We start from the raw sequence: 24,640 nt of genomic DNA on the forward strand, positions 1-24,640 counted from the left end.
CGGTGGCGGCTGCTGCCCGGCTCGGTCCTGCGCCCGCCCTCAGGCCCCCGCGGCGAGGCCCCGTGCGGCCGGCGGCTGCTGCCCGGCTCGGGCCGGCGGAGGGCGGAGCACGGCGCGGAGCCGAGGGCGCGCCGCGGAGGGGCGCACGCAGGCCGCCGGGCCGCGCTGTGCTGGGCCGCGCCGTGCCCGGCCTGGTGGCGGCGGCGGCGGCGGCGGCGCCGAAAAGAGGCCGGAGGCGAGCGCGGGGCCGACGGTGGGCGCGCAGGGCCGCCCGCAGCCCGCAGAGCGCGCGAGCCCGAGGCCGAGCCTGGCCGGGCGTCCAGACAGGTGATGGGTGGTGCGGCGGCGGCTCCGGCCTCGCTCCGGGCTCCCTCCCGGGGCTGATGCCCGCAAACGTGCAGAATTCCCGGCCAGGTCGCTCCTAGAGCTGCGCCCGGGAGCGAGCGCGGCGGCGGCCAGCACCGGGGACACACCAAGGAAGAAGCCCAGCCCCCGCCCTCCGCCCCTTCCGTCCCCACCCCCTACCGGCGGCCCAGGAGGATCCCGGCGCGACGGGCGCGCACTCCTGCTCCTCCTCCTCGCCGCGCTGCCTCCTCTGCACTCGCTGCTCGCGCCGGGCGCGCTCCGCCCGCTCGCAGCTCCGCGCCACCCTCCGGGCCGCGCTCCCTGAGGGATGGTACTGAATCTCGCCGCCACAGGAGCCCGGCTGGAGTGCCCGCCCCGCGGCCTCGCCTCCTCGCCGCGCCGCCAGCGCCTCGGGACGCGATGAGGACCTGGGCTTGCCTGCTGCTCCTCGGCTGCGGATACCTCGCCCATGCCCTGGCCGAGGTAGGTGCCACCCCGCCCCGTCCCCTCCGACTGCCGGGCGCACGCCCCCTGCAGTCGCCCGCGGCCGGGGCGCCCCTGGCTCGGCTCTGCAGGGCGCGTTCTGATTTCTGTCGGGTGCTCGGTTCTTAAATCTTCCCAACTGGTTCTCTTCTCCGCCCGAGTGGTGCTGGTGAGTTTCCAGCGTGTGGCGTCGCTCTGCCGAGGAGGGACGAGTGGCGGCAGGGTGGACGAGCGGGGAGAAACTTCGGGGGGCGCGGGCTTCCCTCCGGGGAGGGAACCGGGGCGCGGCGGGCAATGCAGTGTCGGGGTGCGGGGACCGAGGAAGGGGGTGTGTGTGAGCCGGTGGAGCCGGGGAGGGGGAAGAGCGGCCGGGAAGCAGGTAGGGGCCCCCGGCGGTCCGGGTGGGCGGCGCGGAGCCGCAGCTCCGGGTACCCGGGGGCCAAGCCTGGCTGAGCGGCTGGGCCGGCGCGGTCCCGCCCGCCTGGGCCTGCTTACAGGTGGCTGAGCGGGGCGAGCCGGGCCGGCGCCCGCCCTGAGCTGGCGTCTTCCCCCTCCCCTCGCCCCCGTCTCCAACCCCGAATCCCGGGGGCTCGCTGTGACGAATGGCTCTCTCCAGCCCCCCGTCGTGGGAACTTAGTGCTCGAGGCCCCCAGGAGCCCCCCAGTCCCTTTAAAAACCGGGACGGAGTCGGGAGGCCGAGCGGTGGGGGTTGTCTGGGCAGGGACCCGGGAGCCGCCGGAGGGAGAGATTTAACCCTCCCATCCCTGCAGCTTCCCCCGCCGCCGGCTGGATTCGGGGCGTCCTCGTCGGCGCTAGGGCCGCCGCTGGGCCGGAGCGGGTGGGGCGCGTGAGCGTGTGTGGGTGTGCGCGTGCGGGGGCCGCAGACCCTCTCCCCGCAGGGTGGCCGGGCGCCGCGGGTGAAACCCAAGCCCCGCGGGATTAAAGTGTTAGGGCTGCCGCGACTCCCGTCGCCCATCCGTGACGCATTTCAACTTGAGCTTCTGCATGTTGATTTCACTCCTGAATCAGAAACTCCCGGCCCTCGCGGCTCCCAGGCCGCCTGTAACTGACACCCCGCGCGGAGGGGCTGGAATCGGGGGTGGGGGTGGGGGTGGGGTGGGGGGCTTTGGTTTGAAAATTTAGAGGTGGGGCGGGTTTTTTTTTTTTTTTTTGCAGAGGGTAGACATGGATGGGGACGGGTGATTTGGGGTCTCCCTCAGCCCCACCCCGACCTCCGGCTCCACGGCCAGGGCGGGGGTCGGGTGGCCTCTTGTGCGCGGTGCTCACGTGGGGCGGGGCCGGGAGCTGTCTGGGGCGGGGGCCGCGCGCTCGGGGCGGGGGCCGGGGGCCGCCCGGGCTGACCGTGTGGCTCTGCTTGCAGGAGGCCGAGATCCCCCGCGAGGTGATCGAGCGGCTGGCGCACAGTCAGATCCACAGCATCCGGGACCTCCAGCGACTCCTGGAGATAGACTCCGTAGGTAAATCGCGCCCCTTCCCTCGCGCGCGGGGAGGGCGCGGGGAGTGAGTGCGCCCCGCGAGGCCTCCTGCGTTCGGGTTCGGGCCGCCTCCCGCGCTCGGGCCGGGCGCCCGGAGGAGCGCACCGAAAGGTCAGAATCCAATCCCGGGCCATAAAAGCCCAGGCGGATGAGTCAGGAGTTTCTCTTCCAATCACCACTTTCTCTCCCGCCGCGCCGCGGGCTGCGCGCTCGCCCGGAGGTTGTTTTTGCCTTTAAGGAACTTGCCGCGTGTGTCACGGAGAGTTCAGCCGCACAGAGGGCGCCGGTGCCCGGCCAGGTGCGCCTGCCTGGGGCCTGCCCTCCAGCGGGGAGGCGGGGTGGGCGCCGGCCCAGGCCCCGGGCGCACAGCCCTGGAGGTGGACAGGGGCCAGGGGTGCAGGCTGGGCGGGTGGCCCGGGTGGGGGTCCCTTTGCGTCCCCAAGAACTTGCCCCACTCCTGCCCGAGGCTGCGCTTTCCTGGTCGCTGGAGGCCTTGTCTTCTGTTTTCACAAGGCAATGAAAAGGTGTGCCCGCCCGGGACAGACACTTCTGGTGTTTGGGGACTATTTCGGGGCCTGGAGCCCAGCCACCGCCGACACGTTTGTGTGTGAGGCGGGCAGGACACGCTCTGGTGTCTGGGCCGGGGCACAGGTCGGCGACCCGGGGTGGCTGGTGAAGGGGAACTGGGGGTGTTGGGTGGCTTTGCCGGGGTGTGGGCCAGAGAGGGCCGGTCCAGGAGGAAGACACGTGTCGAGTGTGGGAACCACGCTCCTGTCGGAGAGCCTGCCGTGGACTGAAACAGGAGGGCACGGAAGCAGCAGGGGGTTGGGGGAGGTGGAGGGAGACTCGGGGAAGATTTCTCTCTGGAAAGTGTGGGTGTGGGGCATGGAGGGCGGTCCCACGGTCCCGCCATTGGGAAATTTGTACCTAATTGTGGTGAGAGGCCTGCACTGTTTTCATTTCGTGCCAAGACCGTCCTCCAGCCGGCCGGCGGTGTCTGCTCCCCTGACCCAGGAAATCCTTCGGCCGATCCTTATCGGCAGGGGTAGGGTTTCACCGGGAGATCAGAGCTGGGCTGGGGGGGTGTTATCTGCTGCTGGATGTGTAGCCCCGGGGAGAAGGGTTTGTTTTTGGGGAGCCAGGAAGGCAGGTCCCTGTGGGTTTGGGGGTGGGGTGGGGAAGACTGCCTCCCAGAGAGAGCTCCCCAGCCTTCTTTTTTCTGGTTCTGGCTCGAGGAAGGGAAGGGCTGAGGAGCCGGGGTCCCCGCGGGAGGGCTGTGGGACGCCCGGGAAATGGGCCATCGACTCTCTGCAGGGCCCATTCTTATTCCGTCTCTGCAGCCCGCCGCCCCGCCCCCACCGTGAATGCCTTGCTGGTGGCTTTCCTTGGGACGGGGGAGGGGGGGGGGAGGGGGCACTCCGGGCCCAGAGCCTCTGGGGGCGAGGGGAGGGGGGTCTCAACCGAGAAAGCTGGGATTCACCAGTCAGTTCTTTGCTGGTTTCGAATTGCCCCTCGTAAAAAGCCCCAGGGGCTCCCCTCCCCCCGACCCCCAAGGCGGGGGGTGGGTGGCTGGCTCACGTGCCCTGGCCTACCTGTCAGACTTTTGTGCCCCGAGATTTGGGTGAGAGGAGAGCAGGGCCTCCCTTGCTCACTATTGCGCCCCCAGGGCGTCCTTTGTGACCCACACCCCAAAGTATTTATCCTGGCCGCCTCCCCTTTCTCAGACCTGGAAGCTGAAAACCAGAGAAGACAAGGCCTCTGGCTGAGCACAGGGGTTGCACCTGTTGCTTCTAGAGCTCGAGGGGGAGGGGGTTCCCCAACCCCTGTTCCTGCCCAGAGTGGAGAGGGGCCGCAGCGGGGCTGCTGGGAAGGCGGTAAGCAGCTGTGGAGGATCAAGCTGCCCTCCAGGCCATTGCCAGCCCCCCTCCCCCGGGGTCAGTGGGGAGGGGCTGGTGCGGAGAAACCCCTCCACCCTGCGGGGGGCCTGAGTGTTTTTAAAGGGAGTGGCTCCTCCCTCCTGTGGACGGAGCTTTGTGATTGGTGTGTGGGCTTTGGGCCTCTCCCAGTGACCGGGCTGCAGTCCCATTTCACAGGTGAGACACTGAGCCTGCAGCTCGGGAGGTGTGGTTGGAGGCCCTGAGGCATAGGGTTCCCTCACTGAGCCTGTGAACGCCCTTCTGCGTGTGTGGGAGAAGGGGCTCGATTTCCCGCGTGTGTGTTTGCGTGTGCGTGTGCGTGTGTGTGTGTGCGCATGTGCGTGTGTGTGTGCATGTGCGTGTGTGTGTGTGTGTGTGTGTGTGTGTGTGGAGTTTGGGGCCTGTTTGTCCAGTGGCCCGGGAGCTTTGTTCTGCGCGGTCTGGCCCAGTGCCCGCGGGTCACTGTGTAAGCGATACGAAAAGATCCCATCTCGGGCCATTAACTCTGCTCCGGGACGGAGGCCTGAGGACGTTGGCTGTGCCTACAGACAAAGGGAAACGCAGGTCACCTGTCCTCGGAGCCGACGGGCAGCCCGCTCTGCCCGCTCTGAGCCACGCAGTCCGGCGGGGGTGCTGACCACCCGTCGTGATGGGTGTGATGGGCGGAGGGTGGGTTTGCATGACCAGAAGCGACTTCTGCCGTCTCGGCTCCAAACCGGGTCGGCTCTCTGCCGGTGGGTGAGCTGGGGGGCCCCTCATCTGTTTATTGGGCTGGAGGAGGCCTGGGCGGGGGCGAGGCTGAGAGGGACACGGTCCTGTCATATGTGTTTCTGTTTGTCATGCCTCCTCGTGGGCCTCAGTAGGCCCAGAGCGGTGCGGTGCCCCCTGCACACGCGGGGCGGGGGGGGCGGGGAGGACACTGCGTGTTGAGGTCAGAGGTCAGCAGTCAGCACCGGCGGTGGGAAGGCATCGAGAACGCTGCTGGATGCTGAGTTCTCTCTCGGCCGAGGCTGGCCCGGCTGCGCTCTGCTCTCCAGTTCAGCGATAGCGAGAGGGCCACCACGGGACGTGACTCACAGGCGTCCCTCTTTTCGTGAAAGAGGGCTTCTTGGAACCGTTGGTTGATGGGAAATTCTTACAGCATGAGTAGTTCTGTTCTGATCTTATTTTGGGTCTCAAAAAAAGAGTGGTCGTGGGACGTTGAGTCACTTTAAGTGAAAAGTTGGGTTCCGCTCAGACTTCAAAAGGGCGCGTCCCTTGCCCTTGGCCCCGTGGGCATGGTGCTCGTTCTTGGTTTAGAACGAGTGGGCAGTGTCCGGGCTCTCGGGGCCAGGGTGCGCCTGGCGGGCAGGGAGGGGCGGGCGGGGACCTTTGTGCGGCTGCTGGAGCTTCTGGCTACGGCACGACTTCTCAGGACCCCGACTTCTCAGGACCCCGACCCTGGGCATCACTGGGAGGCGGCGGGGGTGGAGGGAGAAGTGGCACAGCCCCCGAAGGCAGCTGACCCACCTTTTCCCTCATTCCTCTGAGACCTGCGGGCCCTGGGGAGGAGAGGCTGTGGGGGGGGGGGCGTGTGTTTGGGGGGCTCTCGCCAGCCCAGGGGACCAGAGTCCAGTTTTGATTGGGGCCCCCACCCCCACAGCGTGCTTTGGGATCCTCAGGGACTTGGGGGCCGAAGCCTTTTCTTCCTGCAAGTGCCTGCGTCTGTCGGTCACCCCGCTCAGTCCTGCAGCTGCTCCCCGCTCAGCTCAGGGTGGGGCTCGCCCCCCTCTCGTGTTTCTTGGGGCTCCCCCCCTCAGTGGACTTGCTTCGGGAACAGTGGGGTTTGCTGTCAGCCCGCCGTCTGGCCCTGTCTCCAGCACCTCCAAGGCTAGGACCCTCCGTGAGGGTCGGGTGAGGGCTGGGGGGGGGGGTGCGGGGGAGACGCAGGCACGTCCAGCAGCACCCGCCTGGCTGTCCTCCGTTCAGCCCCTTCCCAGGGGCCGTCTGGGAGGTGGGCCCAGCTGGGAGCAACTCGCCTGTGGGTTCTGGGTCTTTGGACCCAGAGGGCCGGCCTTGGGCTTCCCTACCCGGGCAGCCCTCACCCGGGCATCCTTGGAGGAGGCGCCATAGGGGACACCCTGCCCTCCCCACAAGTCCACAGCTTTGCCGCGCACTGCGGTGAGGGCACCACACGTGGGGGACTCCGTGTAGGCTTTGTGGGGTCGGTGGGGTGCCGGGCAGCTGGGAGTCTTGCACATCCGGACACTCCCCATGTGGGATGGACATCTCCCGGGGACCCTCTGTCTTGGGGAGTGAGGGTGGGGCTGAGCTGCAGGAGGTGCTGTGGTCGGGCCTGGGGGTCGCTGGTCACCTGTCTTCTTTGTGCCTTTAGGGGTCGAGGATGCTCTGGAAAGCAGCCTGAGGGCCCACGGGGGCCGCGCCTCCAAGCACACCCCCGAGAAGAGGCCGGTGCCGGTTCGGAGGAAGAGAAGCATCGGTGAGCGAGGGGCCGGGGCTGTGGGGGCCGGAGAGGGGCCCAAGGCAGCTTCGCTCCTTCCTCCTCCAAACAAAGGCCCAGCCTGCTCAGGGGCCCCTCCCTGCTGCAGGGGTGTCTCCCTGCCCAGCCCGACCCTGCCTGCCTGCCGAGAGCCCCTGGAGAGGGAGCCGTCATAAATTCCTGAAGTGCCGGTCTTGTTGGGGCCTGCTCCCGGGAGGCCTTGCTGGGAGACGCGCGTTTCATTTCCAGTTCGTCATGCGGATCCTGGCTGCGCAGAGGCCCCTTCGTGCCCCCCCCCCCCCGCCCCCCACTCCCTGCTCGGCTCCTGGGGCTCCACCTCGGCCTGGGTTTGGGGATGTTGGTTCTTGTCCGTCTCACAGAGCAGCCCAGGTCTGCACCGTCCTGCCCTGGGGCTCGGCCGGGCTGTGGCCTATCCCGCCCCACGCCATCGGGCTGCCTGCTTCCCCGGCTGTGGCCTGTGGGCCCTGCCTGGCCTTGGGCAGGCGACCCCCACCCCAGCTTTAGTTCCCTTCGAGGTGGGTCTTGTGGCTTTGACCGCTGAGCATGGCGTGGGAGTGACTCCTGGCTCAGGTAGACGGGCCTCCCCGGTGATCGTCGCTGTGTTGTGACCACGTAGGTCACGTCCCTGCAGCAGCGGGCTCCCTGGAGGGTGCGGGTCCCATCCAGCCCCGGAGGGGCCATCAGGGGCTGGGCCTAAGGCCTCTCCTGGCTCCACCCCCAGCCCATCTGGTCAGGTTCCCGGGACCCTCTCACCAGGTGGTGCTGGGAGTGCAACGCTTCCCTCAGGGGACAGCAGCTGGGTGGCTTATTCTCGGGGCGCAGGTCCCTGCTGGGTCTCCCAGGCTCCCCGAGGTCTTCCCACCCGTGTGAGGAGGGGTGTGGCAGCTGACACGGGGCGGAGGCAGAGGATGGTCCTCCGTCTGCAGCGTAGCGCCCCCTCCGTGCTGGCCGCTGGGCTGGTGCGCGCCCGGGTGTGCGAGTGGGTGCCGGGAGGCAGCTTCGGTGGGTGGTCGCAGACCCTGCTGGCCGGCTCCCTGGGCCCGTGTCTGGGGTCCAGGGGTGGGTTTCTCGTCTGTCAGTCCCACCCTGGTGTCCTGTCCGTAAGGCTTCGGGCTGGACCGTGGGCCGTGGGAGGCGCACAGAGCAGAAAGATCCAGGTCCTCCTGGGGGGCTCGGGGGCTGGGTGTCCGGGCCTGGCTTGTTCCATGTCCCTTCCTGCTGCGCCGGCCGTGTGACCCCTCCTTCCCTCTGCCGGCCGCGTCCTTCCCCTGGGTTCTCCCCACGGGGCCCTTGAGCCCCCGCTCATCCTGGGACAGCTCAGCGACCCCCTGTGGGTGTGGGGACCCTGGGGCTGTGACACGTGTCCCAGTGGAGGAAGCGGCAGCTGCACGCCTGGTGGCCCTGGGCCCGGCCCCAGCCCCAGCCCCAGCCCCCGCCCCCCAGGGGCTGCAGCCCTGGCTTGGGGGGCGGGGTCAGTGGACAGGGGCGGGGTCAGGGGACAGGGGGCGGGGTCAGTGGATGGGGCGGGGTCAGGGGCAGTGGACAGGGGGCGGGGTCAGGGGACAGGGGGCGGGGTCAGTGGATGGGGCGGGGTCAGGGGCAGTGGACAGGGGGCGGGGTCAGGGGATAGGGGCGGGGTCAGTGGACAGGGGCGGGGACAGGGGACAGGGGGCGGGGACAGGGGCGGGGCCTCCACGCTCACCAGGCTCTCCCTCTGCAGAGGAAGCCGTGCCCGCCGTCTGCAAGACCAGGACGGTCATTTACGAGATACCTCGGAGCCAGGTGGACCCCACGTCCGCCAACTTCCTGATCTGGCCCCCGTGCGTGGAGGTGAAGCGCTGCACCGGCTGCTGCAACACCAGCAGCGTCAAGTGCCAGCCGTCCCGCGTGCACCACCGCAGCGTCAAGGTGAGCCCACGCCACGGCCGCCCGCGGCCCCCAGGAGCTGGGCCCCCGCGCCGGGGAGGCAGGCTGTGCGGCCACGGGCTCGTCTCCTCTCCGGGTGGGTGTGTGGGGTCCCCTGCACGACAGGAAACAGTCGGGAGGAAAAGTCTTCCTTCACGAAGGCACCTTGGTGGGGGCTGGGTGCTTGGCAGGTGGGGGGTCCCTCGGCCGGCACGGGCCCTAAAGCCTGTCCCCAGGACACGGGACAGGAAGGGGCTGCTGGGGTGGCCCCTGGGCATGTTGCCTGTAAATCGGGGAGGGCACCCCCCTTTCATGGTGTCGATGGAGTGTTTCTCTGGGAGGGGGTCCTTCTGGGGGTGCTGTTTCAGGAGGGACAGGTGGCTGGGGCTGACTCACTGGGAGCCGAGTGAGCCCTCCTCTCCCTCAGGCTGGGCCGGCTGAGGTGCCCTCCAGGGCAGCACTGAGGGGGGCGGGCGGGCGGGGGGTGCAGGAAGGTCATGTGGGAGTTCCTTGTGCTCCCCACCTGAGTCCTGGGGGGAAATTCTGCTTCTTCAGGTCACTCCAGGTGGCCAACGGCTGGCAGCTCCTCTTGGGACCTGGGTCCCCCCTCCGGCCTCACTAACCTCATCTGTAAAGTGGGTCTGAAGCTGGGCAACTGGGTGTCTGGGCTGGGAGCCCTAGAGAGCCAGCCCTTTAGGAAGGAGAGGGTTGGAGGGAGGCTCGGGGGCCCCTCCTGGCTTCTAGGGGTGAGGCTGAGGCTGTGACTCCAGTGGCCCCCCCCCCCCCCCCCGTCTAGGCCCCTGGGTGTGGGTCCTTCCTGGGCAGCAGGCCTGCGCCCCCCGCTGAGCCTCCCTGGCAGGTGCGCCCACCCTCCTGGGTGGAAGGGGTCAGTCGGGGTGTGTAGAACTCATGCCTTGACTACGTGTTACTTCAAGCCCTCGGTGCCCTGCTGTCCAGCCCCTGTGTCGGCCCCGCCTCCGTGTGAGGTGCAGGGGGAACGTCCTCAGGGAGGACCAGGTCTCGGCCGGCCAGCTGTCACACGGGAAGGCCCTTTAGACCCAAACCTGGGCCTCCCTGGCCTCGGGGACCAGGGCTCTGCCCGCGGAAGCTGAGGAAGCACATTCCACGGCCGAGGCCCACGGCCACACACAAGGCGCTCCAAAGGCCGGCGCTGGCCCCTCACACTGCCCCGGGCGGGGTCCCGGCTCAGACACCCGGCAGCAGGGAGGGTGGCAGCCGGGTGGGTGTGTGGGGCCGGCCCTCCCGGGAGGGCGCGTCTCTGCCGGGGGCTCAGGGCGGTGGCGGAGCTGGACCAGGGCCTCCCCCTCGGGCCTTCATTGCCCCAACGGGGTCATGGTCAGCCCAGGAGGGGCGGGGACTCCATCCTGCAGCTGGTCCGCCGCGCCCTGCCCTGCTCTGCCCTGCCCACCCTCGAGGGCTGGCAGGAAAACACCCGGCCCAGACACTGGGGTTCCGGCTGAAGGGACAGAAGGTCAGTGGGAACAGGGGGCCATTGTGAGGGGCCGTTCCGCTCCCTTTGGGTGGAGGCAGAGCGGCCCCGAGGCCCCGAGGCCGCGTCCTGGATGGGCTGGGGGCAGGTGGGCGTCCTGGCGGGCGGCTCCTCCCTGGTTTTCTGCCTTCCCGGCCTTTGGAGTCACAAAGGCCTCTTACAAACGGAGATAGCAGTCGGGCTGGGCGTGGCCACCCTCTGAGGCCCCGGAGAGTGAGCTTGGCCGAAGCCTGCCCGCTGGCCCCAGGCCCTGGGTGTCTGGACGTGCTGGGTCGAAGGCCAGCCCCCTACCCTCATCTCCATGAGGCCACAGGTGTGGGCCTGGAGCAGGGCTCTCTCCTCCTCAGGGACCTGGCCCCCTTCCCCTGTAGCAGCTTGATGGCAGCATCTGGAAGCAGGGGCCCCAGGGCCCCCAGGGTCGGCAGGGACCGCCTGCCCTCAGCGGTGGGCTGGGGTCGGGGGCCGACTTCCCTGAGCGGGGCTTGTGTGGTCAGTGCTTGCTGTCCGCTCCCTAACTGGCTCCCTGAGGAGGTGTCCTTCCTCGGCCACCCGTGCGGGCCGGGCCCCGTCCCCCAGGTCCACGCCTCGGGGTCAGGACGGTGGTGTGCCCAGTGGCTCAGGCCGCGGCCCCGAGCAGAGGCCACGGTGGGTCAGGGTGAAGGAGCTGCTGTGAGCCCCTCTCCCGGGAGGGGAGCTGCAGATCGGGGCTCCCGTGTTGTCTGAGGGCTGCCTGTGGGCACGGACCGAAGTCCTTCAGGAATGAGCTCGGGCTGCCTCCAGGGCGCCAGAGGCTGGGACCCAGCTCCGCCTGCGGGACTTTCTGGAGGCAGGGCGGTGGGTCCCCCTGTGTGCCCGGCACCGGCCTCTGCGTCCTGTGGACGGAGTTAGGGGCGCTTTGGGACCTCATGGCTGTGTGGGTCCAGCTGAGAGCCTGGGGGTGAAGGTCTCCAGCGAGAGCCTCCGAGGCCCCGGTGGGCAGGGGTGCCCTGAGCTTGTGTGGGGGCAGCCCTGGCGGTCAGGGAGACCAACAGCTTGGGGAGCTGCCCGTCAGGCCCAGGAGCCTCTGGGGTTGGCTTCGGTCCTGGATGGCTGTGGCGCCGGGCTGGGACACGGGAATGCGGTGCCTGGAACTGCGGGGTCCGGAGCCGTCACACCGAGGGCACGGGCTTCCTCCCGTTAGGACGTCCCCTGGCTAAGGACCACCTGCTGTTTCCTGGTCCAGGCCTCCTCCCAGCAAAAGAACAAGCCTTGTCTGCTGCCTCAGTTTCCTCATCTGTAAAGTGGGCGTGCTTGAGCCCTCGGTGGCTGTGAGCCTTACAGGGACTCACCCAGGGGGCTCGGTCAGTGCTGGGCATCACGGAGGGTGCTCTGCTCTGACTCTCCTGTCAGTCAGGACAAAACCTGGTGGCGTCCCCTGCAGGGCGTGGCTCTCCCCTGTGTAGAGGGGGTGGCGTCCCCGCTGGATGCTGGGGTGCATTTGCCGGTGGTTCGTTACATGGGCACCCTCAGCAGTGGGGAGTTGGGATGTTTGTTTTTAAGGTGCAGCCCAGACACCGAGATGCAAACAAAGGGGGGAGGGAGGAGGGACATGGGGACCCCACGTGGGCTCCTGTGTGGGTCTGGGGCTGACGTTATGGGAACGGGGGTCTCTAGGGCGCAGATGTCTCGTTCTGTGGGCCTGGCTGGTGTGGAGGATGCTTCTGAGGATTTAACATTCACAGCATGTTCTTGGGGGGACATGTGCCGTTTCCGGCCTGGACAGAGGTGCGGGCGTCCGGACCCCCCGCCCCCGTGGGGGAGCACGCCTTGCCCCATTATGCCCAGGAGTCTGGGGGTCTCGGGGTCTCGGCTGAGCTGGGTCCCCCATAATCACCAGGTGCGTGTTGGGGAGCGCTGCCCTTTGCCCAGATGCACCTAAAACACGGAATCAAACACCTTCCCTCACCACCACTCTCCCCGCCCCTCTCGCCCCCACCCAGCTCCCACCTTGAAGCACATCCTTCAGGCCCACTGGCACGCACGTGGGGTTTATTTTTTATTTTTTAATATATTTTTATTGGTTTCAGAGAGGAAGGGAGAGGGAGAGATAGAAACATCCATGATGAGAGAGGATCATGGATCGGCTGCCTCCTGCACGCCCCCTACTGGGGATGGAGCCCGCAACCCGGGCCTGTGCCCTTGACCGGAATCGAATCTGGGACCCTTCAGTCTGCAGGCCGACGCTCTATCCACTGAGCCGAACCGGCCAGGGCTGTGAGGTTTATTTTAAGTAAAATGGGACCAGACCACAAACGCTGTCTGAAGCTTGTTTTAACTCCTGCCTTTCCACTGGGAGGAGTGTGGAGGTCGGAGGTCGGAGGTCGGAGGTGGAAGGAGAGGCTCCCTCCTGGCTCACGCTGGGTCTGTCTGGGCAGGTGGCCAAGGTGGAGTACATCAGGAAGAAGCCAAAGTTAAAAGAGGTGCAGGTGCGGCTGGAGGAGCACCTGGAGTGCACGTGCACGCCCACCGGCCCGAGCCCGGACTTCCGCGAGGAGGAGACAGGTGAGCCGCCCGCCCCTCCCCGCTCTTCCCCGTGCCTGGGGCTCTCGGCCTGCTTCTGGGGCTGAGGTGAGCAGGGTTCCGGGGGCCGTGGGATCGGGCCGCTGCGAGCTCAGTCAGACGCTCGCTGACCAGCCAGCATGCCCTGGGGACCTGCTGGGGCGGATTCTGCCACCGTGGGCATCGGCGGGGATGGGCCGAGCTGTGAGGCTCTGGCAGGAGAGGTCCAGGCTGCAGTGAGGGCGTGGGGTGGGGTGTGCATTCTAAGTCTCTGGCCCTGGTGGGTCGGCCGGTTGGGGTAATTAGGGGAGACCTGTTTGAGGAAGGTGCCTACCCTGGTGGGAAGGCCGGTGCTGGGCCGCTGGCTGCAGCGTTGGGGGGGGGGGGGGCGGGGGGCGGGGGGGTTCCTGGCCTCCCCTGCGGACACACTGCCCGGAAGCAGCGTGGCGGTGTGGCGCCCAGGGGGCCAGGAGGTCGTGTGGCGCCGATGGATTAGGTTTCCTCCAGGAGACAAGCCGCTCGGGTGCTCATTCCTTCAGTGCCCGCCGCCGGACGGCCCTCTCTTAGGCCCGCTCACCCTCCCTGCCCTTCTGTTAACAGGAAGGCGCAGGGAGTCAGGTAAAAAGCGGAAAAGAAAAAGGTTAAAACCCACCTAACCAGCCAACCAGGTAGGAGCCGTGGCTGGACGGGCCACGTCCGCGGGGGAGGCGCGATGGCTGATCACAGGGCTAATCACCGAGAGGAGAGGCCGCGGCCGTGATTGGCCGTGATTGGCCGTGATTGCTCTGCGAGCTTGGTGTCCAGCTGGGCTGTGGGTCCCCTGCTCCCGTCCCCCGTGCTCCCCTCCCGCCACACGGAAGGAAGCCGCATCCACGGCCCTTCTGCCCGGAGGCCTGCTCTGGCTTTAGTCGTTTCCTTGGTTGGGGCCGAGGCGTCTCCCGAGTGGAGTGATGGGAGTTTCCTGGATCAGCTCAGGCAGGTCACTTGCTCCGTGTGACAGGTGAGCACACTGAGGCTGATAGACATTGCAGGTGAGGGTTGCCGAAGGCCGAGGAGGTCTTTTAAGGTAGACACGGTGCCTCACGGAAAGACAGGGAGACCAGAGCATGCGAGGCCGTCTCGAGGTATCAGCAGGGACCCTCTTCTGTCCAGGACCGGTGCTGTCCATCCTCAGAGGTGCCTCATGGCCCAAAATGGCTGCTAAAGCTCCAGAAATCACATCCACACTCCAGGCTGAAAGAACGAGTAAGGTGGGAAGAAGAAATCTCACCCAGGGGCTCGCTTTGATTGCATGGGCCATCCCTCTGCAGCAAGGGAACCTGGGAAATGGAGTCTTTTAGAGACGCATACTGCTTGGCAGAAGAAAATGGGGTCTGGGCAGGCAGGATCAGCATGGAGGAGGCGGATTCAAGCCTTCCTGGTGTTGGCCTGTTCGGCTCAGGAGAGCCTGGTCCTTCCTCTGGCCCGTGGCATCCAAGACAAATAGTGGCGAGAGGAATTCCTGGAGACCGGTGTCTGTGGGAGGCAGTGTGGCTGCAGGAAGCTGCCGGGCAGGAGCTCTCGAGGCCTGTGGGCCAGGTGCGCTCGTGAGGGGTCTCGGGGAGGAAAGGCCGCAGGTGTGGTGCGGGGATGTCTGAGCCTCTAGTCCATAGGCCACGGCCCAGCTGCCGACAGACCCTAACGTGAGAGGCAGGTGTCCTAGGCTCGGGCTCTGGGCCTGGGTGTGGTACAGGTGTTGGAGTGAGCAGTGGACAGGTGAGGTAGCTGGGGTGAGCTGCTCTCAGCTCGGAGCTCAGTGTAGATCGGCCTGGTCAGAGACCCCTTCTGTCTGGCTGGTGGTATCCATCCTCAGCGTTGCCTCATGGCCCAGTGTGGCTGCCAGAGCTCCAGGACCCGCATCATGCCCTAGCTGGAAGAAAGGAAGGTGAGGAGAAAGACGGAAGAACCTGTTTGGGCCTCGGCTTCCCCTGTGTGTGCAGTGGGAGAAGGGGGCTTGCTCTCCAGCCTCTTCCTTTTGTGAGATCCTGAGAGCCTCGTCCCAGCTCTGGTCAGGATGTTCAGAAAGGGTAATGAGCCCGAGGGCGTTTGAAAAAAACGTCACAAAAACGTCAAATGCTGAGACTTGCCGCTGTGTGTGTACACATGTGTGCGCACGCGTGTGCATGTTCAGGTGTGTGTGCCCTCGGTGGGGTTGAGCGTTCCCTTACTGCGTGTGCTCTGGGCCCGCCTCTCAGTGTCTTTCTCTCCCTCTCCCTGCAGATGTGAGGTGAGGATAAGCTAGCGGCCCTTTCCCGGGACACGGATGTACATGGCGTGTTACATTCCTGAACCTACTATGTACGGTGCTTATTGCCAGCGTGCGGTCTTTGTTCTCCTCCGTGAAAAACTGCCTCCACGCGCACCCTGGAGAACAAAGAGACAGTATACGTTTGTTTAATGTGACATCAAAGCAAGTATTGTAGCACTGGGTGAGCCGGTCAGAGCTTCCTTGTCCGAAACAGAGCGCACAGAACCAGAGCGGCTCCGACGTGCTTCACCCGCCGCGGGGATGGAGGGCGCCTGCGGACGGCAGCGGCGGACGCCACGCGGATGGACTTCTGTCCGGGGGTCACAGGTGCTTTGCCAAGGACACGGTGGACCTGCTCTTTGCGGAGGACAGGCCGGCGCCGCGGCGGCACGGGCACAGGAGCCTCTGGGAGCCGCCGTGGCGGTGCTCCGGAGCCGCATCTCCTTGCTGTAGTGTTTAAGTCTAGACCGAACTTCCTGAGAGCCTTAAGTGGGTTTTTTTTTTTTTTTTTTTACACCATAAAGTGATTATTAAGCTTTCCTTTTTACTCTTTGCCTAGCTTTTTTTTTTTTTTTTTTTTTTTTTAAATTATCTCTTGGATGACGTTGACACGGTAACACCAGGCTGCTCTAACCGTCGGGTCAGCGAGACGGTCTCTCCTAGCAGGATGCGAACGAACGAGCTGTATTAAAATAAACGTGGTATACCCGCCTATGCATCACTTCCTCGGTGTTTCTGGCTGTACGTGCATTTGCTTTTTAATTTAAGCCATGTCGAGAGAACTATGCGTGAACCAATCAGACGCTGCCCGCCTCCCGTCCCCAGCGCTCCTGCCCTGGGCTTCCCGCCCCGCCCCCCCAGCCCCCGCCCGTGTCTGGACACAACCCAAATCCTTTATTTTTGGTAAGATGTTACGCTTTCCGTGTACTCAAGAGAAACGTGTGTGTGTTGTTTTTCGTTTTTGTTTTGTAAAGGTGACGTTTGTATTTTTATCTAATATTACCAGTTTTATATACCTGAGAGCCTGTTACGTTCTTTGTTGTTTTTGGTTTTTGTTTGTTTTTTTTTTTTCACCAAAAGGGAAAGAAAAACACCAACAAAACCCATACACATGACACGCAGTTTGTGGTCACGTTTTTCTAGGTGGGCAACTGCGTCCTGGTTTCATCTCTGGTCTCGGCCCGTGGTGGCCGCCGGGGCTCCTGGGAGGGGAGGTCACAGCCTCTGGGCCCGGGGTGTCCCTGGCTGGCCCCCCCCAATCCAGAACTTGGGGTGCAGCCTGCTCTCAGGACCGGAACCTGGCGGGCATGGACCAGAGGAGCCCCCTCGCCGGTGCCTGTAGCCACGGAGATGGAGGCGTCCACCCTTCAGAGCAGCCACGTGGGTGAGGAGGGTGAAGTTCAGAGGTGGGACCTCGCTCCCCATCCTGAGGCCACACCCCAGCTGCCTGTAGGGTTGTCTTCAGTGTCTGTGTGTGCGTGTGGCAGGGTTTTTATAAAGAAACTAGTGGCCCGGTGCATGGATTCGTGCACATCGAAAGGAAATTAATTAGAAGAAATATTTTAACTTCGCTCTCCGCCCTTTCTCTATAACAGAAGTGTCAACCAAATTCACGATCGACAATGACAGATCGAAACACGCGTGCGGTTGGCGCCAGTGAGAGCTTTATATGTATTGCTCATGCACAAGTCAACTTAGCCTTTTATAGATACAGGACAGACCTGCTTTCTGATGCAGCTAAACTTTTTCCAGCCCAGTGAAGCACCCCAACTTCTCTTTCAGGTCATTGTCAGCCACACAGCAGGAAATATCAACACGAAGCAGATTGTTATTGTAGATCACGCAGGGAGAACAAAGGGTAAAATATTTAACTGCAGCCGTGTCTGACTATATTCTGCGCAGTGAGAAGACCTGAAGTCATTGTCAAGGTCCACCATTTCTTTCTTCTGTTCAGTCTGGTCAAGTTTCTAAGCTTTCTAAATCTCCGTTTTCTGGCTAATGAACAGAAAATAGGATTCCTCCCAGTCTCCTATCTGCCGACTCCAGGACTTCTGTGAGGATCAAATGAGATGAGGCAGGGAAAACGCTTCACAGACATTTGGTTAAAGTGTAAAATGTTTGCACCTGGCTATAAAGCAAGTCATGTTCCTGGGCTGAAGAAACACCAAGGAGGCTAGTCACTAGGGAGAGGAAGCCGGGCGTTGCTATGTGACATCATTGCTCGGATGGACACTTAGCATATTAGCCTTTTATATATATAGACTGGAGGCTCGCCAGCCCCGCCCCCTGCCGACCGATCGGTCCGCTGTCTGGGCGATTTGCATATTACACTTGTATTATATAGGATTCCTCCAGCACACGTTTTCTCCGATGCCCCTGGGAGGTTGGGGCGGGGGGAAGGGCTGGGCACGTTGGTTGGATCCCCTGGTTCTTCCAGGAACCTGCCTCTGGGCCTGGGGTGTCCCTGGCCGGGTGACCTGCCCAGGCCCCTGCGGGCGCCTCCTCGGTGCTGTGCTTGACCCTGAGCCTGAGGATGTGTCTCATGTTAGATGCACGAATGTCATGTATGTGCTTGTTCTGTGAGACGCCGAGGACACGGCTGTTTTTCCTTGCGTGACGCTGGCGGGTGAATGGTCTGCCCGAAGCCTCGTGTGCCCTTGGGGAGGAGAAGGTGCCCCCGGGAGAGACGGGTGCCCGGGGAACTGGTGCCTCCTCTCCGCCTGCTGGCTGCCCTCCTGCACTGGCTGGTCCTGGTCGAGCCGCGCCCTCCGCCTGCAGGCTGCCCTGCATTCCCGGCATTTCCCGGCAGCACCGGCACGGCCACCCTGGGCTGCACTGGGTGTGGCCGGGCTGGCTCTCTGCAGTCCAGGAGCCCCGTGCCCTTGAGCCAGGGCTCAGTCGGGCCTCCGTGTGGGCTGCGCTCGGGCAGAGCGAGGGCCAGCCATGCGGAGGCAGAGGAGGTGGGGGCCCCGGGGTCTCGGGTTGTCTGCCTCCGCGTGTCCATTCCTGTGGTTCTGGGCCCAACGTCGCAGCATCGCCGGGGCAGTGCCCCTGCGCCCGTGCACCTGAGTGGAGACCCGTGGTCCCCTGGCCACACCCTCCTTGCTGGCGTCGGAGGCTGTCAGGAGCTGGGAGGTCAGGTGCCAGGCGATGGGCGTGCGGGTAGTGTGGGGTGTCTCCCTCTCTCCAGGCCCCATGCCCGGCCTGGGAGGGAGCGGACCCGATTGAAGAGCAGACAGCCTGGCCTCCAGGGGCCGGTCTCACCCTCTAGCCCCTGCCCCCGGGCCAGGCTCAGAGCCCCTGCCCCCAGGCCAGGCTCAGACCCCCTGGGTGTGCTCAGCCTCGCATCCTTCCAAGTCCAGTCCAGAGACAGAGATGTGCCCTTGGCATGACCTTGACCCTCTAGGGGGGACCTGAGCCGAAGAGCAGTGATGGGGGGTGGGCAGCAGGTGTCTCTGAGGGCCATTCTGTCTGAGGGGCCCAGGCTCCTGGCGGAGGAGGCGGCAGTGCCCTGGCGGGATGGGTCTGCCCCCTGCGTGATTACTCAAGAGCCAACTAGTTCCCATCTCGGATAGGGATGCAGAGTTCAACCTAAAAAATGTCGATTTGGATGAACCATGAAGGTGAAAGGGGTCAGGCAGTGCCCCCACCAGGGGTTGCCCGCGTGGGAGGACGCTGTGGGCACGGACGCCCAAACCCCCGTGCCGGACGTGTCCCCACAGCTGGCCGTGCCCGTCTCCGCGTGGCCGTGGGCTGTGTCACCTGCACTCTCTAGCACCCGCCCTCCCGCACTTAGAATCCTGCTCTGAGGATGAAGTTGGGAACCTGGGACCTCCTGCTGCGTCCTGCCAGCCTCACGCCCCATGGCTGAGAGCGGAGCGAGCACCTCAGTCCCCCGGGCGGGCGGGCGGGCCTGCTGACCCTCGGCCACCTGCTGAGCAGCCCGGAGGGTGGGAGGAGGAGGCTCGGCGGGCTAGTCCCTGCCCGGGGCTGCCCAGCATTGCAGCCTGGGGCATCTCACCATGTAGCCTGGGGCGTCTCCTGTGACCTTGGATGACCTTGCCATGTGACCTTAGCAAGAGGGTCATTTCTCTGTGGCTGTGCTTGGAAGGAATCTTGGGGTCTCCTCACCCCACCTCCCGGAGCTTCCCTGACCAGGAGGGAGAGTGTGTGCCCCTCCCCTCCTTCCTCCGGTGGGTGTGGGGCTGAGATGAGGGGTGAGCCAGGTGACCCCCCACGAGAGGATGGAGGCTTTGCTGCCTCCCTGCCGCCTGGGGCTGAGCTTCCTCGGGACGGGCTGAGCTTCCTCGGGACGTGGTCGCCAAGGGGCCCCTGAAGGGGGCAGCAGGCTGTTTGCTCAGAGCCTGGGCCCTCAGAGCCCCTGGGGGCCTCGGTCCCCGACTGGGGCCAGGACCCCGCCTGGCCTTGGAGCCGCTTGTCACCCCACATTCTCCAGCCCCGCTCCTGCACCCCCCAGCCGCGGAGGCTGGAATCCACCCCCACGCTCCGAGGGGCCTGGGGCGCAGAGCGTGTGGCTTCTTCAGAATAAACGGTGACTGTTCCCAGCCAGGCCCTCGAGCTGCCAAAAAATGCGGAGCATTCACCGTCTGGCCCCTGGCCGCCGATCAGTGGGCAGCGTTCCTGGGAGGACGCCCCGCACGCCCGACACCGGCTGCAGCGCCCAGGCCTCACCCCATGGTGCTCCCTGCCACCCGCTCCGCACTGCCTGGGAGGCTGGGGTGTGGGGTGTGGGACCGACGGGGGGACAGAAACACCTCCCCCTCCAACTGTCTCAGGCAGATGCTGGTGGAGGGGGCGCACATGGCAGGCTCTGGGCCTGGGCCACAACTCCTGGCCCCCTACCCCCCTCCACGGAGCATGGGCTGTGGGCCCCCCTCCCCCCCCCCCCGGGGGACTGGGCCCTCAAGGCCACCTTGTCAGACCCCATGTCCTGACTGGCAGGAACACACAGCCGTGGTGCCTGCCTCATCAGCCTCTGGGCCCTCGGCGGGCCGTGCCCTCTGCAGTTGGGCCATCGGAGGCCCCGGACAGGGAGGGCTCGGGGCCCGTCCCGCTCTCGCCGTGCCCACCGCCCAGACTCGTGGTTGTCTCGTGGGCTGCGTGGGCCCGCCTGGGCGTCATCTCGGGCGGTTCCGTGGACGAGGGACAACTTCCCCAGGTGCTGAGGGGGCGTCTGTTGGGCAGCTGGAGCCTCTGCTTCGCTGCTCCAGGGCCCCTCCCGCCCCGCAGGGCCCTCAGGGAGAGCAGGCAGGTGGCACCTGAGCACAGCCCCCTGCCTGCCACGGGTCCTGAGGGCTCCGTGAATCCCGGGGAGGGGCCCGGCCTCCCACAGCTGTGCTTCCGGAGGAGACGGCTGCCGCCGACTTGCCAGGACCTGTGAGCGGGAGGCGGGCGGGCGGCTGCCACCTGGGCCCAGGCTGCGCCTTGTCAACAGTCTCGGCTCAGCCCCACCGGCGCCTGAACTCTGCCTGACCTCAGAGGCACTTCCCCGGTGTTTTTCTGGGCCGGGGCCCGCGCCCTGTCCCCCGTCACAGCCTGGCAGCGCCCACAGCCCGCTCGGATGGCCTCCAGGGCCAGCGATGGAGCGCCAGGCCCGGCCCCTGGGCGGCCTGCAGGGCCGGGGCTGTGGCCGGGGCTCCAGGAGGTTCAGTCTATGGTTGGTGGGTTGGTTCACTCGTCCGTTCTCCGTCCGTGCACACCGAGGTGCAGCCGGGTTGGGGGAGGTGAGCTCTGGCAGCCCGTGACCTCACTCAGTGCCCGTGTCCTCACCTGTCAGGTGACAGAGCTGTGGGTTCGACCACGGGAGACCAGAGGCCCTCCGTTCTGTGCACAAGGTGATTCTGGGTAGTGCAGGATGGGCGTTCATGACTTTGGGTGACCTTGCCTGTGACCTTGGCGGGCGGGTCACTTCTCTGTTTTCAGAAACCAGAAGGTCCTTTTCTGAGGCTTTTTCAGGTCCAGCTCTTCTCTCTGGGTCTCTGTCCATGGCGTGACGGAGGGCCGTGTCGTTCCCCTGCACGTGGCTGTCCGGCTGTCCCTCCTTTGAGACGGTCCTGGGCTCCGCTCTGCTCCATTGGTCTGTCTGCCCCTGTGCCGGGTCACCCTGTCTTCAGGACTGGACGCCGTTTTGGTTACTTTGGGTCACTGTCTTCCCGTCCGAATGTTCGGATCAGCCTGTCAGTCCCATACACAAGCTGCTGGGACCACAGGGACGGCCTGGGTTCTGTGGACCAGGGCGAGGTTGGCCACCTCGATGTGGTCGTCCCACAGGGAACCCGGGACAGTCCCGTTCAGTCGAGGCCTTCGGTTTCGTCCACGCTGTGTCTGTGATTTCCAGTGTGCGAATCCCACGATTCGTTTGTCACACGTATTCCCAAGTCGTTCATTCTTTCCGATGCCGTTGCACAGGGAACGCTGGTCCCGATTTTTGGATGGCTCGTGGCTAGTGCGCAGTCTCCCACGCACGACTGGCTTCTAGGGATCGGCCTGTGTCCTGTGACCTCGCCGACCCGCTTGTTACGCTGATGAGCGTGTTCGCCGGGACTCCCGAGTGTTTGCTACACACGAATGAGTGGCTTCCTTCTTCCTTTCCAAGCTGGTGCATTTTCCTTCTTTCTCTCGTTCCCTTGCCCTGGCGAGAGCCTCAGCACATCACGGAATGGACGTGGGCTCTGTGCCCGTGCCCTCTATCAGGCTGGAGAGTCCCTTCTGGTGCTAGTTTGTTTAGTGTTTTTTGTTTTGTTTTGTTTTTGTCAAACGCTTTTCCTGCATCAGTTGAGATGAGCATATGTTTTTTTCTTTATTCATAATCCATTGATATTTTTGTCTGTTGAACCAACCTTGCATTCCTGGGATAAGTCCCACCTGGTCATGGGTATAATTATTATATTCATGTGCAACTGGGTCGGTTTGCTAATGTTTTGTTGAAGGTTTTGATGTCTGCACATGGAGGACTGTGGCCTGTGGTTTTCTGGTGATAGCTTCGGTTTTGGTCTTAGCACACCAAGGTGATTCTGTGAGGATGCGCTCCTTCCTCATCTGTGTTTTGGAAGAGTGTGGGAAGCAGTGGTATTCGTTCAGTAGGATTTACCAGTGAAGGCGTCTGGCCCTCGCCTTTTCTCTGTAGGAAGTTTTTTTGATTATGAATTCCATCTCTGCCGGTTACAGATTTTTCTTGGAGTCATTTTTTTTTTTTATGAGTCTATTTCAGTAGTTTGTGTGTTTCTGGAAATTTGTCCATTTCACTTACCTGATTTCTTGGCAAACAGTTGTTGAAAGTATTCCATTATAATTCTCTTCATTTCTGTAGTGTTCCCTTTTTCATTTGAGTCTTCTCTCTTTTTCTCTCCGTCATTGGTCACGATTCATCAATTTTGTTGATCTTTTCAAAGAAACAACTTTTGGCTTTATTCTCTATTTTTTTCTGCTCTCCATTTTATTTATTATCCTCTAATCTACTATTTCTTTCCTCTTGTTTTGGATTGAGTTTACTCTTCTTGATCCAGTTTCTTAAGAGGGAAAATTAAGTGATTGATTTGAGATCTTTCTTTTGTTTATAATACAGGAGTTTGCAGCTATACATTTTCCTCTAAGCACTGCTTTAGCTGCATCCCATAAGATTTGGTGTTTTTTTCCTTTTTCTTTGCCTCAGCTTTTCAGGTTTCCCTTGAGCGTTCCTTGCATGCACTTCTTTCTGTGTGGTTTCCCCTGTTTGTGAAAAGGGCACCTTCCCAGGTTGTTAAATATTCCTTAGCCCGTGATTTCTACTGGCTTCCCAGGAGTCCCCTGGAAGCCTCCAGGAGTCTGACTCTGGCCGTGGAGATGACCCCTGTCTCCCGCTCCCTGCAGGACCTGGCTGAGTTCCTGGGCACGTAGTCTTTGTAGAAGTGGACGCACATACTTAAAAGTCCTTGTCACATCCTGCTGTCCCCCCTGCCCCCCCGAGGCTGGCATTCCTTCTCAAGTGGTGCGGGCAGCACAAGCATGTGGAGGCAGAACCTCTGCAGGAAAGGAGGTGCCGGGGCTGGCAGCCATGTTGGTGAGATGCCACGCGGACGTGGCACTGCGGGGTCATTGCTCCCAGATGGCCCCGCTCAGCCTAAGGGTGGGAGACGGCCCACGGTGACGGACAGCGGTGTGTCCTGGCTGCTCTGCACATGGCCCAGGAGCCCCAACCACCTTCCATGTGGGTCTTGTCCTCACGGAGGCGTTTGAATGAATCAGAAGGCTGACCGGGCTGGAGGCAGGTCTGCGAGGTGGACAGGAGCAGGCCCAGCCTCAGCCCCGGGCCTGAGCACTGCCCTGGGTGACCAGGCCCTGTGTGCAGAGCAGTTGCAGGTTAAGGGGGGCTTTTGTAGGGACTTCCCCTCAAGGCCTCTCACAGGGCATCTTCACGGGGAAGTGGGGATGGGGGCCATAGCTGAGTGTCCAAAGCCAAGGGCATCCACCTCTCCCTCCTCCCCACCCCCCTTTCTCTTTTCCTTTCCTCTTTCCCCTCCTCCCCTGCCCTCCCTCCCTCCCTCCCTCTTCATATTCTGGAAGCCACTTTCCTACGGACCCAGAGCTGCTCCTTCCCAGAGACTCGGGCCCAGAGCTCTAGGGTCTCTGTGCAAGGATGGCGTTGGGGCCTAGGGGAGGGGGGAGCGGGGGAGGTGGGGGCAGGGGGCACAGAGGGCTCTGCTTACCTAATACGTGTGTGTGTGTGGGGGTCTCTGTGTGTGTTCTTTCTAGGTCTGTGTGTGTTGTCTGTCTGTGTCTGTGTGTCTGTCTGGGTCTGTGGTGGGGGAGTTGTTGGCAAACAGCCTGGGCTGTGGGCCTGTCTGCCTGGGTGGCGTCCAGAGGCCCCTCAGCCCTGCATGCCTTCCTCCCGCCTCCCACCTCTTAAGCACTGACCTGCAGTGACCCTGAACCAAGGACATCCTGAGAGCTTCTCCCCGGGCTGGTGGGAGGGAGCTGGTGTGTGTGGGGATGGGTTGGCACCTGGGGAGCCACGCCTCCCCCAGCTCCACAGGAAGCACCTGAGTGCCCTGAGCACCCCTGCGGCTGGAGGACCTCGCCAGGAATCCGGGGGCTGGGCCGGCCCGGGACTCGAGCGGGAGAGCAACCTGTGTGGGGACCCACAGCGGCACCACAGGCTTGTGCTGTGGCCTGGGGGGCCCTGGGGACCAGCCCATCCTTGGTTACCCCAGACCTCACCCCAAGAATGAAGCCTGATTCAAGCACCAGGTCGAGACATTCTAGTCCCTGGCCAGGCGGGAGGGGGCTGACGAATAATGCGAGGGGGCGCAGAGGCGGGACGGGACAGACCCACCGTCTGCCGGGCAGGACAGACCCACCGCCACTCAGGACAGACCCACCGCCGGGCAGGACAGACCCACCGCCCGCCGGGCAGGACAGACCCACCGCCGGGCAGGACAGACCCACCGCCACTCAGGACAGACCCACCGCCGGGCAGGACAGACCCACCGCCCGCCGGGCAGGACAGACCCACCGCCGGGCAGGACAGACCCACCGCCCACCGGGCTGCCGGCCCTGCGCCAGGCTCGCAGCCTGACAAACAGCCTCGGGAAGCAGCTCGGCTCATCGGCTCATGTGCTTCAGAAACGCTGGCATTTTCCTCCTCAAAATCTGTCCTAGTTC

The 24,640-nt window shown here is 64.1% G+C and overlaps 1 protein-coding gene across 3 annotated transcripts; it reads left to right on the forward strand.

The window, feature by feature from the left end:
• Positions 1-207: 207 nt before the first annotated feature.
• On the forward strand, positions 208-15,492 carry PDGFA (platelet derived growth factor subunit A). 3 transcript variants are annotated; one of them, XR_003613996.2, is made up of 8 exons: positions 208-828; positions 2,210-2,306; positions 6,615-6,719; positions 8,461-8,648; positions 12,570-12,696; positions 13,294-13,361; positions 13,846-13,943; positions 14,953-15,492. XR_003613996.2 is itself a non-coding variant. In XM_008156023.3 (7 exons), exons 1-6 carry the CDS (start codon positions 766-768, stop codon positions 13,347-13,349), a joined length of 636 nt encoding a protein of 211 aa, XP_008154245.1. In that variant the 5' UTR covers positions 208-765; the 3' UTR covers positions 13,350-13,361; positions 14,953-15,492. The 3 variants fall into 3 exon arrangements, 2 of the variants coding, with proteins under 2 accessions (XP_008154245.1, XP_027987757.1); XM_008156023.3 differs by lacking the exon at positions 13,846-13,943; XM_028131956.2 differs by lacking the exons at positions 13,294-13,361; positions 13,846-13,943 and having other exon boundaries at positions 219-828.
• Positions 15,493-24,640: the final 9,148 nt, after the last annotated feature.

The sequence above is a fragment of the Eptesicus fuscus genome, chromosome 6, assembly GCF_027574615.1.
Source record: "Eptesicus fuscus isolate TK198812 chromosome 6, DD_ASM_mEF_20220401, whole genome shotgun sequence".
NCBI classification, from domain to species: domain Eukaryota; kingdom Metazoa; phylum Chordata; class Mammalia; order Chiroptera; family Vespertilionidae; genus Eptesicus; species Eptesicus fuscus.